The sequence below is a fragment of the Lingula anatina genome, chromosome 3 (genome assembly GCF_051362555.1).
Source record: "Lingula anatina isolate TDL-2025a chromosome 3, LinAna3.0, whole genome shotgun sequence".
Taxonomy (NCBI): Eukaryota; Metazoa; Brachiopoda; class Lingulata; order Lingulida; family Lingulidae; genus Lingula; species Lingula anatina.
In genome coordinates, this window is record NC_141769.1 from 15791814 (window position 1) to 15806675 (window position 14862).

A 14862-nucleotide genomic window follows, 5' to 3' on the forward strand; every position below is an offset into this window, starting at 1 on the left:
TTTTATTTTTATTTATACCGCGTTCCAACATACTTTGCAGTGATTCAGTCACGGTAAATTATACATGACGTAAGGATGTTTTTATAAATATTTAAAAGCTGTAACTCAAATAAGGGGCTTTGCGTAGTAGCTAACACTACGTAACGTATGTTCCCCAGAAAAAAATGTCAAAAAGTTTCATTTTGTCCAAGTTCGTTGTGCAATAGAAAATAGTGTTTTCTGCTGCAGACCGAAAAATATATTGTGATTCCATAATAGTTTGACATTTCTGATATAGTATTTAGACCACAAATGGAAAATGGTTTATTTAATGCTTATTTTACTGTCGGTAGGGTGTTTCCCGTTTTTTAAAAATATTCAGTGACAAGGAAACTAACGTCGCTCAAAAACAATTGACTGCTCTATACAGGTGATTATCATAATTTTTTTACAACTTATACTCGTAGGAGATAAATCAAAGAACAAAGCCAGTGATGATTGAATTTTCAAAGTGAGTAAAACGTTTCACAGCTGGACGTTTTGCATTTGTAACAGTAACATATGTTCCTTTTTGGAGGCTAGACGAATTTTTTTTTTTTTTTATTATTCTTCATGGTTCCAGGAGAGTGCACCTCTTTATTGGGTTTGGGTGAGTACACCCTCATTAAGGCCCAGATGCTAAGCCTTTGAATGCCCCGATTTTAGTGTACCCCCTACCAGGGTGGCAGATTATATAGGGAAAAACGGAAAAATCCACCCCAAAATGACTGTCTGTTTATGTACAAACATATCTGTGAGTATCCGTGAAAAATCAATCCGTCGCCCTGGTAGAGAGTATTTTTAGTGTGCATTAAAACACATCGAAACGCTCGATAAAAGAGACAAATGTCCGGGCTGATCTATCAACTCAACATAATCTTGAATTGGGAAAAGACCTTAAAGCCTGTAGTGAAGACTCTGTTCAGGTACGCTCGGCTGTTACCTTGATCTAGGTCAATCGATTATAAATTAAAACACCAATGTTAAAGGTGTAGGCCTACCACACTAAAACATATGGTAGCATTATGCGTTAAAACGGCTTCATATTTCCAAACAAATTTAATAAAAATCGCTATATGTATAGTCCTACATGTTACAGGTCTGAGCCATAATATATCTGTACCGGGGCCTACCACAAAGTTGTTTCGTGTACTTTTCAGTGTCAAGGTGACACCCGAGTTAAGTGCGGCGTTTTACGTGCCCAGCTGCAACATCAAAATGACTGACATTTTGTTTTTCAGATACATAAACTCAGAGCTGGTGAGAGAGAGAGAGAGAGAGAGAGAGAGAGTCGATGCAGATGGGGCATAGAGGGCCGGAAAGTTGCTTGTCGACACGAAAAGCAGTGGCGGATAAAAGTTTTTCGGGGCCCTTGAGCAGGCCCCGAATCCCACACCAAGGGGACGATGGTAGGCTTCGCATTCGCGGCCTGGCGTTCCGGATCCCCCCCCACCCCCACCCCTTCAAATAATCTTGGATCCGCCCCTGGAAAAGCAGAAGCTCCTACCCTCTGCCAGGGCCACAGATTGATTTTTCACAAGATATTCACAGATATGTCTCTGGTAAAATTAACGGTTATTCTCTACACTGCGACAGATAAAAAGTCCACATAATAAAATATGCGGCCCTGGTAGAGGGTAGGAAACTTCTAACGGGACAACATCAACGTCAACGATTGGTCGTCAGCAGCATGATCCTGCTGAAATGTGTTCTTTCTTCTCGATGAAATAGGGTTTCACTGTGTCTTGTATAATGATGTTAGAAAAGGAAGTCTTTTAAAGAGTTTTAGAAGAACAAAATATCATGCCTCATTATTACTTGGCTCTTTTGAAACTGTTTACTTTTGATTGTTCACTTGTTCATTTTTTATTTATATGCTATGGGTAATACTTCTTATGTTTTATTTATTTATATGCTATGGGTAATACTCCATTATATTCAGAAATAAACAGACGAAAACAATAAGTCTCAAGAAAGTGATTGCTTGTTAAAACGTTTTTCTTACTTATTATCTATTTTCTATTGATTCATTAATGAAGATTTATTAATTTTGTAATCATGTTTTGTATAAAGCATATAGAGCGTGAGGAATACTGGTAGATATGTTAATATTGATTGTGTCTTGAAAAATGGCCAAAGGCCAGAGTTTCTTTTCAGTCCACGTTCCGCGTCATGAACTCCAAGAAAAGCTAGGACCGTAATGTAATCAATTTCCAGGTCTGTGCATCAGATATGCAACTCAATGCCGCATCGATGCTCCACATACATTGCAGTGCGGAGTGTGTTTGTTGTACCACGACGCAATTAGTATTTTTGCCATATACATCACTAAATGCAATGCGAAGTAGAAACTACGCAAGAATATAAATGTCATATATCCACACACACACACACACACACACACACACAGTAACGTAACGTAACGTTGTGATAGACAGACAGTTTACGACGTAATTAATTTTTCTTATCGTTCTATAGTACGTGATTCCCTTTTTAAGGAGTATTTGCATTAAAGTAATGGAGTTTAATAATGATATAAAGTAGTATAATTATAATTTGACTTTATTTGAGGAGAAATTGTTACAAATTAAAAGCGGCCTTTGCCTTTTCTAAAGATTCAGCTTTGATTGTTGATAAATATATGGTGAATGAATGGGGAATGTCGGAGTTCAGACAAAAGTAATTAGAACCATACTTGGAGGGAATAGGATTTAATAATATTTAACAATAAAATAATTCGCACAGTATTAAATCAGTGGCCTGAGCATTTCACTTCAACCTAAACCAGGTTGCATACTTAACCATTACTTTCCGAAATGACCCATTGATTTAGTGCTTAAAGGCACAGTTGTACCGCTGATGGAGCAATAAGTCTTGATATGGCAAAATGAAGCCTGGAGCGAAAACCTCCGGAAAACTTGACTACATTATTTGGCAACATAAATGAGGTCAATACGGCAATTATAAACCCTTAAACCTATATCAACTCATTAACAGAAGGCAAATATTTTGAGCTCCAACCAACTTTTCTATTTGCTCGTTTCCTGCAAGTGGACAGGGTTCGTCTTGTCAGCAATGACGGTCTTGTCAATGGAGGGATCGAGGAAACCTTTGCCCGTCATGTCGGTGAAGTTGGTGCAGGATTTGATAGCAGAATTTGGCACCTGAGAAAGAAAATTGAATAAGAAACTATGCTCTAAAATGCTGGTGGGGAGGGGGGAGGGAGTTGAAATCTAATTTTAATTTTACAAAAAACTTCTGAGTTATTCTTCGACTTTGAGAGTTATCACATTGCTAAAAGCTTTGACATATACAGTTCACCGTATTTAGATAAATTATGCTCAAAACAAGTTGGTTCGCTGTCGGCACATTTTCAACTCGCAATCTGCACAGTAAACACAATTATACATCAAAAGGCACAATGGAGATTCTAAATGGTATTAAATATGCAAACGTTTCGTTATTTGAAGCACGCGTAAACTGGATTAGCACACCCAGTTTACGCACATTGGCAGATTTATTATCAAAGTGCTCCAGGGATACTCTAAACCAGATAAGATGAGGCCCCGCTTGCTTCCCGTGTCTTGAATGAAATTCTCAAATACCACAAAAGACAAACGAAGGTAAAAAGCAATTAATCAACTTAAATCATATCAAAAACCAATAAAGCTACCAGTAGTCAGAAGTGCTTCAAATGCCTAAACCAACCCACCAGGCTTTTGGGTGAAACATAAAAAATTGCTTTTCACAACACAACACAAACTGCTCATTAACTGTTAGTTTGACTTGTTATAGACCCCTAAAGCCCTTTTCCCTCGGAAAAAGAAAAAAACACGAGTGTGAACAAATGCAGAACATCACTCTAGGGTCACAACAGCAGGCTTAGCATTTCAAAATTCGAGTCTGCCCAGTGTAATTACTTGGTCAACAAAACTATACAAGGTGGCTTACCACATCGAGGGGCGTGTACTGGGGATGGTGGTGCTCGTATACTGGGTTGTTTGACTTGGCGTTATAGGAAACAAGGAACGACCACCGGCGTCTGTCACTGTTGTTAGCATCACTCTTATGAATGAGGTTGGCACAAAATATCAATGCATCTCCTGTTGAAGACAAAATGTTGTACGAAAAAAAGATACAGTTGCATATGTTCATTTCATAGTTGGAACGAACGGACACAGCTATAGTTTGTTTATATTTTATATCTATGTATCTTTAAAAACATTAAAATAATGACTGCCGGCCACAGTGCAACCACACAACCAAAACGCATGAAACACAGGGTCGTAGGCTGCTAGCTGGTGAGGGGCAGTTCCCTGGGGAGTTTTCAAAAAGACATATTTGGAAGGGGAATCTGTTTTGAAGTCTTAGTCTTTTGTCTTTCTCAAAGTACTTCAAAAGTATTTTATTTTTCTTTCAATCAACATCTAGCTAAGTACCACAGGCGGTACTTATGACCTGCTTGTATGAATAACTGGCCTTCAACAGCAGCCGCCCCACCCAAGCAATTTTTTTCAACCTTAAGTCCAGTAGCGGTATTTTATGTATCTAAGTAATTCAGAGAAAATGTACATATATTATTTTTTAAAGGAAACAGTCAGAGACCGACTTCTCATGATCCCCTTTACCTGGTTCCAGCTCCATATACTTCAGTGGACACATTTTGGCCAGATGTTGTACACGTTCTTCATCAATACCGTTTTGGCCTCCCACCCGATGGTGATCTTGACGACCGGCCTTGTGAGAACCCTTCAGGATCTACCGGAGAGAAATCCAAATACATGCACTACACTCGGACTACAAGTATATCAGCGTACAGGGTGGTCACGTTTGAGCACGTGCTTGCACAAATTTACTTCAGTGAATCATAGATAATTGCATTTAATCTAAATTATCTACGTACATGTAGTTAGGTAAAGCAGAGGTCCGTTTCTCTCCTTTACAGTGCATTTATTTTATATATATTGATGGGCAAGTAATAAAAAATAAAAAAAACACCATCACGTGACACACATCTCTCTTTTCTCTCTCTCATACACACGCGCGCGCGCACGCACACAAACACACACTCACGCACACACACACACACACACACACACTATACATAAATTACCTGCATACAGCCATTTTCACGGTCATTTTTATCATAGGCAATGTAGACAGTATTCAGGTCTGGAAACAAGTTCCCGTTCTGATACCAGTACCTATAGTATTCAAAGGAAAACAAAAATTTTCATATATGCAAAAAAAGATACAGCGAGAGAGAGAGAGAGAGAGAGAGAGAGAGAGAGAGAGAGAGAGAGATTTTGAATAGTTCTTGGACTTGAGGAACACATAACGCGTAGAACACCTGAAATCCTTTATCATACCCGTAATCCTGATGCCAGCGGAAACTTCCCCCTGTTTTGGGTTCTTTGATAGTTATCTTTGTGTGGTAGTGGTACACTTCACCTCGACCTATCAGCTGATAATCAAATAAACAACATTTATGAATCAAGTTTTCTGTCACTCTTTGATGATTGGGGTAAGACTGTGAAGTTAGTTGGAAAGGCCCGACGGCAAGGGTTGATATGAAGAAACATAAAATGTACAATAAAAAATTCCATTCATATTCAACTCCCTGATTTGTTGTTTGTTTAGTTTGGTAAAAAACAAGTTCTTCTTTATTGTCTAAAACAATTCTTTTTAAAAATATGTTAACATAGACCCCATTCACAGAGATTAGATCGATCCAACTAGATCGACCTAACTCCCTGGGGGTTCACACAAAATAGCTGTCAGCCTAGCGGGCACGAAAGTTAATTACCCCCTTACAGCTTGTAGCAGGCGGGACGGACATTTAAGCCGGATTATCTGACAGTAATCTAGTGAGACTCCCCACGGGGATAGATCGATCTAAAATCTATGGGAATGCGCCCATAGTCTCAGTAGAATGAATAGGCCTACCTTTTCCGATGTTCGCACCAGTTTTTCTGAGCGGATTATCATTCCCGTAACGTCGTGCCCAGGATGGCTCCAAATACATAAGCCCACTGCTTTATTCAGGCCGTCATCTAGCTGGAAAGGAAATATATGAAAAATATTCTCTCTCTCTCACTCCATAAAAAAATGTACAAACCTAATGTTCATTATATGTATCCTATCAAAAGCACGGAAAAAAACTAAATCGCGACATTTCAAATGACACCTATATATGGCTTAAAACCAACCGTACCTGATAGGCATTTTTCATGATAGCGTCCGATCCCTCCAGAGTCCTTTTCAAAAGTGCCATCTCTTCCGAATCCAGTAAGCCCCTAAACTTGGAGCACACAAAGAACACGGTGCAGATCATGTAACATAATATTATAAAGCAAAACATGTTAATCATTGAGAATCACAAATTATTCAATCACAGGGGAAACTGATGGAGTAATTAATTTAGAAATGGTTGGCTAAGGAGACTGTTGTCGTCATAGATATCACAAGGACGATAAATGATGTCATCAGTCACGCAAGGGTGTCTCATGACGTCATCAAAACGAGAAGACGAGTATACGAACTCATATGAATGACTGATAACGTAATATCAGGTCTTTCAGATATTTGTAGTCTTTTTGATAGATGCATTGATATTTTTAGAAATTCTTTATTTAGAAATGTATGTACATATGCATGTACCTGGATTCAGGTTATTTGTACCGCAGGTTATTAGTAGACGCTGACTGACGGAGAAGTAAGTTTGGTGGAGTACGAGAAATTAAATCTAAGACTTAAAAAGATGAAAAAGTAATTTTCATAAAAAACTAGGGAGAGGGAAACAACTGCCCCCTTTGCCCCCTCTCCCCTGGTCAACCGAGGTCAGGGCAGCCGACCTTGGCTGATCTCACCTGACTATTATATAACCGAGGCGGTTGTAATCCTCCAGCATTTTATCAGTGACTTCAAACGTATCTGGGTCATATCTGTACTCTGCAAGAAAGATGGCCAATGTTTGTTAGAACAAGAAATTATAGGACTGTAATTCCTTGGTTAGATTAGGACTCAGTTGTATACTGGAGTGTACATGCAGTTTGTACTTGAATAGACTTAATACATCATTCGACCTCATAAGATGTTTTAGCTATATTTGTAGGTCAACAGTGCAGGCTTGTAGAGAGCACTAAACCCATGGCCTTGATTATTTCATCTCCTTGCATATTCCTAACCATTGTACAGGAGAGCATCAGGCAGATCTGACTGTATTTTGTCTTGTTATGTCATTACAGGCCTAACTTCTGCATCGTTAGTGCTCTACATTCTACATGCAGTCTTAATTTTGGCCTTTTCTTACCTCCATCCATCTTGATCTTGCAGCAGTTTGAATGTAGTTCATCACAGGGAAACAGCTAGATCCGACGTGTGCACAGTCTCAGTACCACGAGTGGAATGATATAAGGGACCAAAGGGGTTGATGTCTGAAAACTAGGTCACGATGCATAGTTAAAGATAGTAAACCACTGTTTACCAGTGTTATTACATTATATATATATATATATATATATATATATATATATATATATATATATATATATATATACTTCAAAGCATTATTTCTCTGACACTGATCGTTTTTAGTTTGTGATGCTACTTGTGTCTGATATCCTGAGTATTTCAACGGTTAACAAGTGGTATTATGTAAAATGAGCCAGATGATATGTGGGCAGCATACTTATAGACTCAAATATAAAAATGTGTGATGTATCACACATCAAAGTAAAAACGTTATAGTTATTACAGAAACTAAAAGAAAAAAACAAGCACATCACTGGCGGGGTGGGGGTTTGTGGGGGGAAGGAGGGAATTACCTTTTTCGCAAATGATAAGTTAAGGGATTGCATTTCATAAACTTCGAATTTCATTGGTGTTTTCCATGTGCTGCCTGACTTCATAACTGCATGGTTCATATGTATTGTATACATTTTCGAAACTGTGATAGACATAATTTGGTAAAAATAAAAGCTACATCTATAGTTTTTTTTTCAGCTATTTACGTATACATGTCATCATATCCTTTTTATGTGACTAATCCAGCTGATGGCACATATCCAGGAGACGGTATTGCCACTCTTATCCTCTAATTTTGTTTCCTGAACTGCATCATTCAGGAACTGCCGCGTCTCCCCAGATTTTCGTCTTTTTTTTATGGGTATGAAGAAAACGGGTTGAGTGGGAAGTACATACAGAGTGCATTCTGCAAATAATGTACAGTCTCAAACGATACTTTTTGCATTGCAAATGGTGATCTTAATGCTAGTTTAGATTTGGTAGTTGTTATCAATAAAACATGTACATAAGCACATCAATTCTGGTGCTGATTGCACATGTTTTCAAACAATTAGGTCGACTTCTTGCAGGATAACTTAATTCGCTCTATAACCCCTTTTAAACTGTTAATCGACCTGTATTGTTGGATAATATTTTCCATGGCTGTAATGGGAAAATTGCTGATTCTATATGTCGAGCGTGAGTAAACATACATTGTGCATTAAGGTTATATGATCTAATTATACCCGGCCAATGTGTCTGGTAATGGCTCTTCTTCTATTTGGCTTGCTTTCTGATATCATGGATTCAAATATGGGGAGGCATTGAAAATGAAAAACCCAGTAAAAATTATGAAACGATAGACCCTACGACACTGAGGTTTTAAACATGTCATATATATAGAAGGAAGGCTATATTTTTTCCGAATATTTAAAATTATTTCTTTGATTGAAGATCTTTTATAAGAAGGTGAAATAATCAGCATCGAAGTGAATCTGTCTGAAGTGGTCAATCGGGTTGCCAAAGGTCTGCATGGGCTGTTCAATTATATTTGGCTATTATCTTAAATTTACTTTGAACTCGAAATAATCTGCACTGAAATAGAAAGTGGCTGGTAGACACACTTTTTGCGTGACATAGTTCTTGAAAGTAATTTAAACAATTTTTTGCCTATCATATTGTCTGTTTTTTCTATTGCTGCACATCACTAAGTCTGATTGCTTTGTGGGTATGTTGTCAGCTCTTCATAGTTAGAGTCTGCATTTCGCATTGCCATAGGTAATTGATGTCCAAGGGTTCACAAAAGTATTCTAGCGTACTTTTGGGGTCAATCTCCGCTTCATACATTGTTCGCTCATAACACTAGGTTACATCAACTGTACAGGATAAGAACCAACTAGAAAATATTTTCGAAACGGCAGGCAATGTAATTGGAATGGATCTTACTCCCATTCATTCCATTTATAGAGTTAAAAATAAAACAGCTTCCATCATAACTGCTACTACTCATCCAACTCATACCTATTAAAATTATCCAGTAAATCGAGGCTTTTAGTTTGTAAGGGTAGTAAGCGATTTTGATCTAGCTTTTAGCCTTCAGCAGTAAATCCTTTTAAAACTAATATGTAATTTCATTTTAGTACATTTAAATAGTTTAATTCAACAATGGCGCTATTACCGGGCAAAAGGTTCCCTATTTTATACATTTATATTTTATTGGTTTAATAAAATATTATCTTATCCTATCAATAGTCGACGATCTACGACCGACATACGTAAAATGCTCTCTTAAATTTTGATATAATGATGGAAAGATTTCTTGAGATCGTTAAATTCAATGCAACACCAGTTGCATCGTTTCGTTTTATCTCAGGGCTTTTAAGATGTCTAATAAAATTTACAATAACCAATAGATGGCAGTGAGAGACTCTCCCTTTTTCTCTTTACCCAGTTTCCAGATTCATAATTTTAATGGCTGGCGAGGACAGGGGTTAAGTAGTGGGATATCCCGATACAAACTTAAAGACATTTTTCACAAACACATGCACGATGTGGCGTATTTTGTAGTACCGCATGTATCAAACATACCTCTGTGGGACTCAAAAACTGATTTTTTCGTCTGCTGGACAAGGTGAGTATTTGAATCCTCAATTTCATGGAAATGGGGGGAGGGGTGGTGTTCTTGTTCAGCTCCAGGCTTTTGAGTTCAATTTTAACCAATTGACTCCAAGGATAGGTGGAATTGAACTATCAAACAAAATTTTGCCCGTATTCTTTAAAAAAATCCACACAGTAGGAGAATTATTGGGCGCTACTGTACCTGTCATTTTATTTTTCATATACCAAATGAAAATGATGGTGGTTTAGGTTTGGATTTCATTAATGATTCACTAATTCCAAACTAAGAGATAAAATTAATTGACAGTGCTAGTTGTGCAATCAAATTGCCTGACAATTGTAGATTCAATTCCCCCCAAGATCATATTAGACATTTCAGCTTGTGGATGATAATATCTATAGGAATTCGAATATTTAACCTAAAGCCCGTGACTACCTTATCTGATTCTCCAATCCTTATTACAACACGCAGGGTTAGATAAAAGTAAGTGTTTTTTCTAGGAGACCTCAGTCGAGGATAATTTCTGGGGAAAGATATGTTATTGATTTGGACGTAGGTCAGATTTGATGTCGTAGTTTGGCACCTGTCAAAGGCATTAACAAAAAGCTATGATCTAGCATAATGGGGGAGAGGAGAGGAGGGAGGGATAGAAAATCCAAAACCTGTGAATATCTCCTCCTCGGAATTATCGAAATCTTAGAAATACCATGTCACTGGGGTGTTATCAGGAAGTGACGTCACCAATCTGTATGCGACTTTTGTAAGTAGAGTGGATTGAAATGCGGCAATGGGGAAGACAAGACAAATAAGGTGTCAGGACACATTTTAATTTAAAAATGTGATTGGCAGTGGACAGACTGATCCTGGGATTTTACTGGCGGTCTTTGGGAGGCAAAATGTGTGTAAGGCTTGGTGTTCTCAAGACATTTAGGCTAATGGAAAAGACGGTTGGCAGACACTGCACATGGCCCCTACCTAGCCCGCCTATTATATAGGTCTATAAGCGAATTATGCGCTCGTTATTAAAGTCGTTGTATTATACTATTTGCATGTTGCCTTTTCACGTGCACCATATGGTATCCGTGGTATGCTGTATTGCAAAAGAAGTCTTTTTGTTCTCTTTTATAAACTATAGTCCAGGCTACTGCACCGTGCAAATGTATGGTGTTTCCATATATTGAAGTTAGTGCCTGGACTACTCAATTCTTTAGTGTTATCATTAAGAGATCAAATAAATATTAAAGAGAAAAAACCTAGGACATTTAATGCATTGCTGGGTTAAGTGTTTTTGTAATAAACTATTAATGTAGCCTACATCCTACAGATTATAATTTGCTCTGTGAAATAACATAAAACCGTTTTCTTGCTTCTGCACCGTTTTATATCTAATAGTCTAGCCAAGTATTTAAAAAATTATTTCCTTTATAGATTAAATGTCCTTGAAATATGTGCATATCCCTTTTCAGGAAATTCATTGTGTTTATTAAATATTCCGTTTAATTTTCTTTCTAGTTCAGCTCAGTTGGGACTTTCCTAAAGTGCTAGACCATGTTAGGGAATCAGTCGATTGAAGGTGATACAGGGGCAATACAAAAATTAAAAGAATATAGTAGTGATATAGTGTTATTGATATGATTGTCGCGCCCCACCCATAATAACGATGATTTTATCTTAACATCACTCCCATTGCCACAAAAGCATTGTGTCTGCACTTTCATGTAACTTTTCAGAGGCGACTAAATGGCATGATGATCAAAGTGGTACATTTTGAGCAATCTAGACAAAATGAAAAAAATATGAACGCATCCTTTTGTGGTCACCTTAAATACCAGACACCTCTGCCATTTTCGGTATAGTGCACATTTTCCATCTGAAACCACACAAACAACGTGGAATGGTTCTTAATGCATTCGAACCACACAGTTCAGAAGTCAACCACTGGACTTTGATGATTTCCGCATAGCTCTCCCTTGGGAGACATTTATCACACTAACAGGAAAGAGAGCTGGCAAACCGCCTTTATTATTTATGTTTTTTATCACCGTTTGCCTTGGCCTACATACCGTGACCAATTTCCCTAATTGAGCAACAACGTTCAAACGTTCCAAACCTTGTCTAACGCCTCTTTTCGTTGCGGAAGATTTCATGTTATCTCTGCACTGTTTGCTGTTTAAATGCTGTATTGAAAGCCAAAGGAATTTGGCAGTAAAGACCAATGGCACTTGGCCTTTTGTTGGCATGTGGTTATTTCTTGAAGTCAAGTTCCAATTTCATGGGATTGTTTTTTTTACCTCTGCTGATTTCATTTTAAGATGTCAATGAGTAAAAGTTTTATGAAACTTAAGTGACGCTTCCGATAATTTTAACCAAGCTGTCCGTATAAATTGTTTAGTGTTCTGTAAGTTAATGTCTTTAAGTAAATATCACTGCTGCACCGATTATAAGATTCACATTCATGTGATCAGCCTCCCACAAACACGCCAACATAAGAAATTCATGAATACCTAGTTGCTGCTACTGCCCTTCCTCTCGGCGTTTCTACCGGTACCGGTGGACAAAGTGGGCATGCCTAAACTTTTCTATAAACTATTGCTACAAAGAGAAATGTAGAAACTAAGACAATTTCTTTCTGTGGGACATCCCCTCTCCCCACTAGCGCTTTCCATGAAAAAATCTAGATCTGTTGGTGAGGACCATTCATTAAAGAATTTTAATTTCTCTCAGGTAGGATTGTCAATTGTTAATTGTTCTTTAGCCGGAAGTTATTTCAGCATGGTATGTGACATTGATCCTGAATAATCAAATCTATAATCTGAATTAAAATGGTTAAATCGTTTATTCTGTGGACGCGCATTATTATCCAAACCATACGTCACCAGTGACTGGCTTATTACGGGCACACGCACACACACACGCACACACACACACACACACACGTTTACCAAGATACAACTACATTTATGAAAAGCAATAAGGTATGACCAGACATTAGATCCTGTCCTCAGTCAATGCTCAGCAAATGCATATATTCGTAAAAATATTTCGAAATACATACCATCTCAAATACCGTTTTGATATAAGCTGATATAAATGAGTATTACGTTGTTGCCAACTTTCTGTCTCAGGAATTTATCAAGACATACAGGTTTTTCCTGATCTGCGTCCATTATCATAAAAGTCAATTGTCAGCGAGCGTTGTCTCGATGCCTAATTAACGCTGGGCACAATTACACATTGTATCAAAACAAGAATTAATGAATTGCACAATCACAGCTTTATCTAACGAAAACGACTCTATCCCTCTCCCAGACGAATTGGAATGTTTTGCCAAGTATGGTTGAGATAATGACTGCGAACAACTGTTGCCAAATATATTTGCGCCGGTACTTCATCATATTATACGCATCATCCATACACATTTGGTTACTGCTGCATGTGTCTTTCCATGCCCGGTCAAACAGCGCCAACAAAGTTATGGCACATATTTTGTGATTTAGCACTATTTGTCAATCTACTTTCTACAGTCGTAAATCTGTGAGGTGCGCACTCGCTTATGAGCTAAAGACTTAAAACGGACGAATTTATACTTCTTTGTAGGTAAATGGTTAATTCTTTTAAAGGTCAAATACCGTTGGACTGTAAGTTAATGAGTATTGGCGAGAAACAAGATGGCATTTCACCTCCAATCTGAAAGGTCGAAACAGGGCAATTGCCAAATGGAACGAAGAAATACAGATACAAACATACACACAAACACGCCACAAAAATAAACAAGAATGATATGAAATATTAAAATAGGATAAAATTAGAATAGATTAAAAGATAAGATGTAAAAAAAAAAAAAGAAAAAAAAAACGCCTTCTCTTGCTTTAATGTTTGGATAAAAAAAGACATCAAGGTTAAGAAGATAAACAATAGAAAGGATTAATTAGGCGTAAATCAACAATGGGAAATCTCAATCTGAATGAAACCGTCCATAAACGATAACGGTAATGTAGATTTCAAAGAGATGGAGATTCCCCATGGACGGTCTTCACCATAACTCGAAAGCACTCGAATTGTGCAACTATGACAGAATCAGGGATTGGAATGCTTGTTACATGTATGGACTATGCAAAACATTGTTACGCACTGTCATACGGAATAAAGAATCGCAATATCGTGTCGCATACACAGTCACGAGGTCTTCTTACGAATTTTCGAGCATTTTTTAAACTCTAGTGTGATGTCACGTCAGTTCGTACAGCCTCGTAGAAAGATTCCCATTGGCTGATATGCGGAATTGAATAGATTGAGCGAAACTGTCAAGTTGTTATTATCCAACATTACATCTTTACTCTAAATATTTAAGTCAGAAAAAGGACGAAGTAAGCATTGTTATTTGTAGCATATAAACGTATGATTATGTATGTGTAATTTGTGTATGTTCATTGAAAAACGTTACTATGATGTTCAACATACTGTGCTACATTAGATCTACGATCCATTTTGATACCGACTGGACGGAACAAATACGTTTTAAGCTGTCAAATGTTGTAAAATCGGATCAAGTAAATTTCCCACAGGGAAGATACGCTTCTGTCTGTGGCTTGGATGTGAAAAATTGTTTTAAAATGACTCAAGTGGTGGTTGGTTGCGTTGGAATTAAAATTGCGTGGAGGTAATTGAAATCTTGTGTATTCCATTATCCTAGGGTCTAGCGTATGGTCATGGGAAAATCAGTATCATCAATTGTTTAATTGGTTTGTGACGACAACTTAATTATGGACATGTTTTCAAGGTTAGGCAAATTGGTCTTAAGTATCAATTATTAAGATATTAATTATTCGATCGGTGAGAAGTTACATACAGGGTCAAAACAATTTTGACGTAAAAGTTTTATAATGCAGCAACATTCTGTCACTAGGTGGTAAATATCGGCCGCCCAAAGATAGTCACAG

The 14862-nt window shown here is 37.5% G+C and overlaps 1 protein-coding gene across 1 annotated transcript; it reads right to left on the reverse strand.

Annotated features, from left to right (window-relative positions):
* Positions 1 to 2562: 2562 nt before the first annotated feature.
* LOC106151478 (uncharacterized) lies at positions 2563 to 7444 on the reverse strand. Its single transcript, XM_013524747.2, has 9 exons — positions 7331 to 7444; positions 6888 to 6969; positions 6233 to 6314; positions 5965 to 6075; positions 5388 to 5482; positions 5132 to 5222; positions 4647 to 4776; positions 3970 to 4121; positions 2563 to 3182 (listed from the first exon to the last, which is right to left on the reverse strand). The coding sequence occupies exons 1-9, from the start codon at positions 7338 to 7340 to the stop codon at positions 3048 to 3050; spliced, it is 888 nt and encodes a 295-aa protein (XP_013380201.2). The 5' UTR covers positions 7341 to 7444; the 3' UTR covers positions 2563 to 3047.
* Between the last annotated feature and the right edge of the window lie 7418 nt (positions 7445 to 14862).

Coding starts and splice junctions, on each gene's coding strand:
- LOC106151478 (XM_013524747.2), bottom strand. Junction 5,483..5,964: donor TGGTGCGAACATCGGAAAAG/GTAGGCCTATTC, acceptor TTTGATTATCAG/CTGATAGGTCGAGGTGAAGT. Junction 5,223..5,387: donor CGCTGGCATCAGGATTACGG/GTATGATAAAGG, acceptor TGAATACTATAG/GTACTGGTATCAGAACGGGA.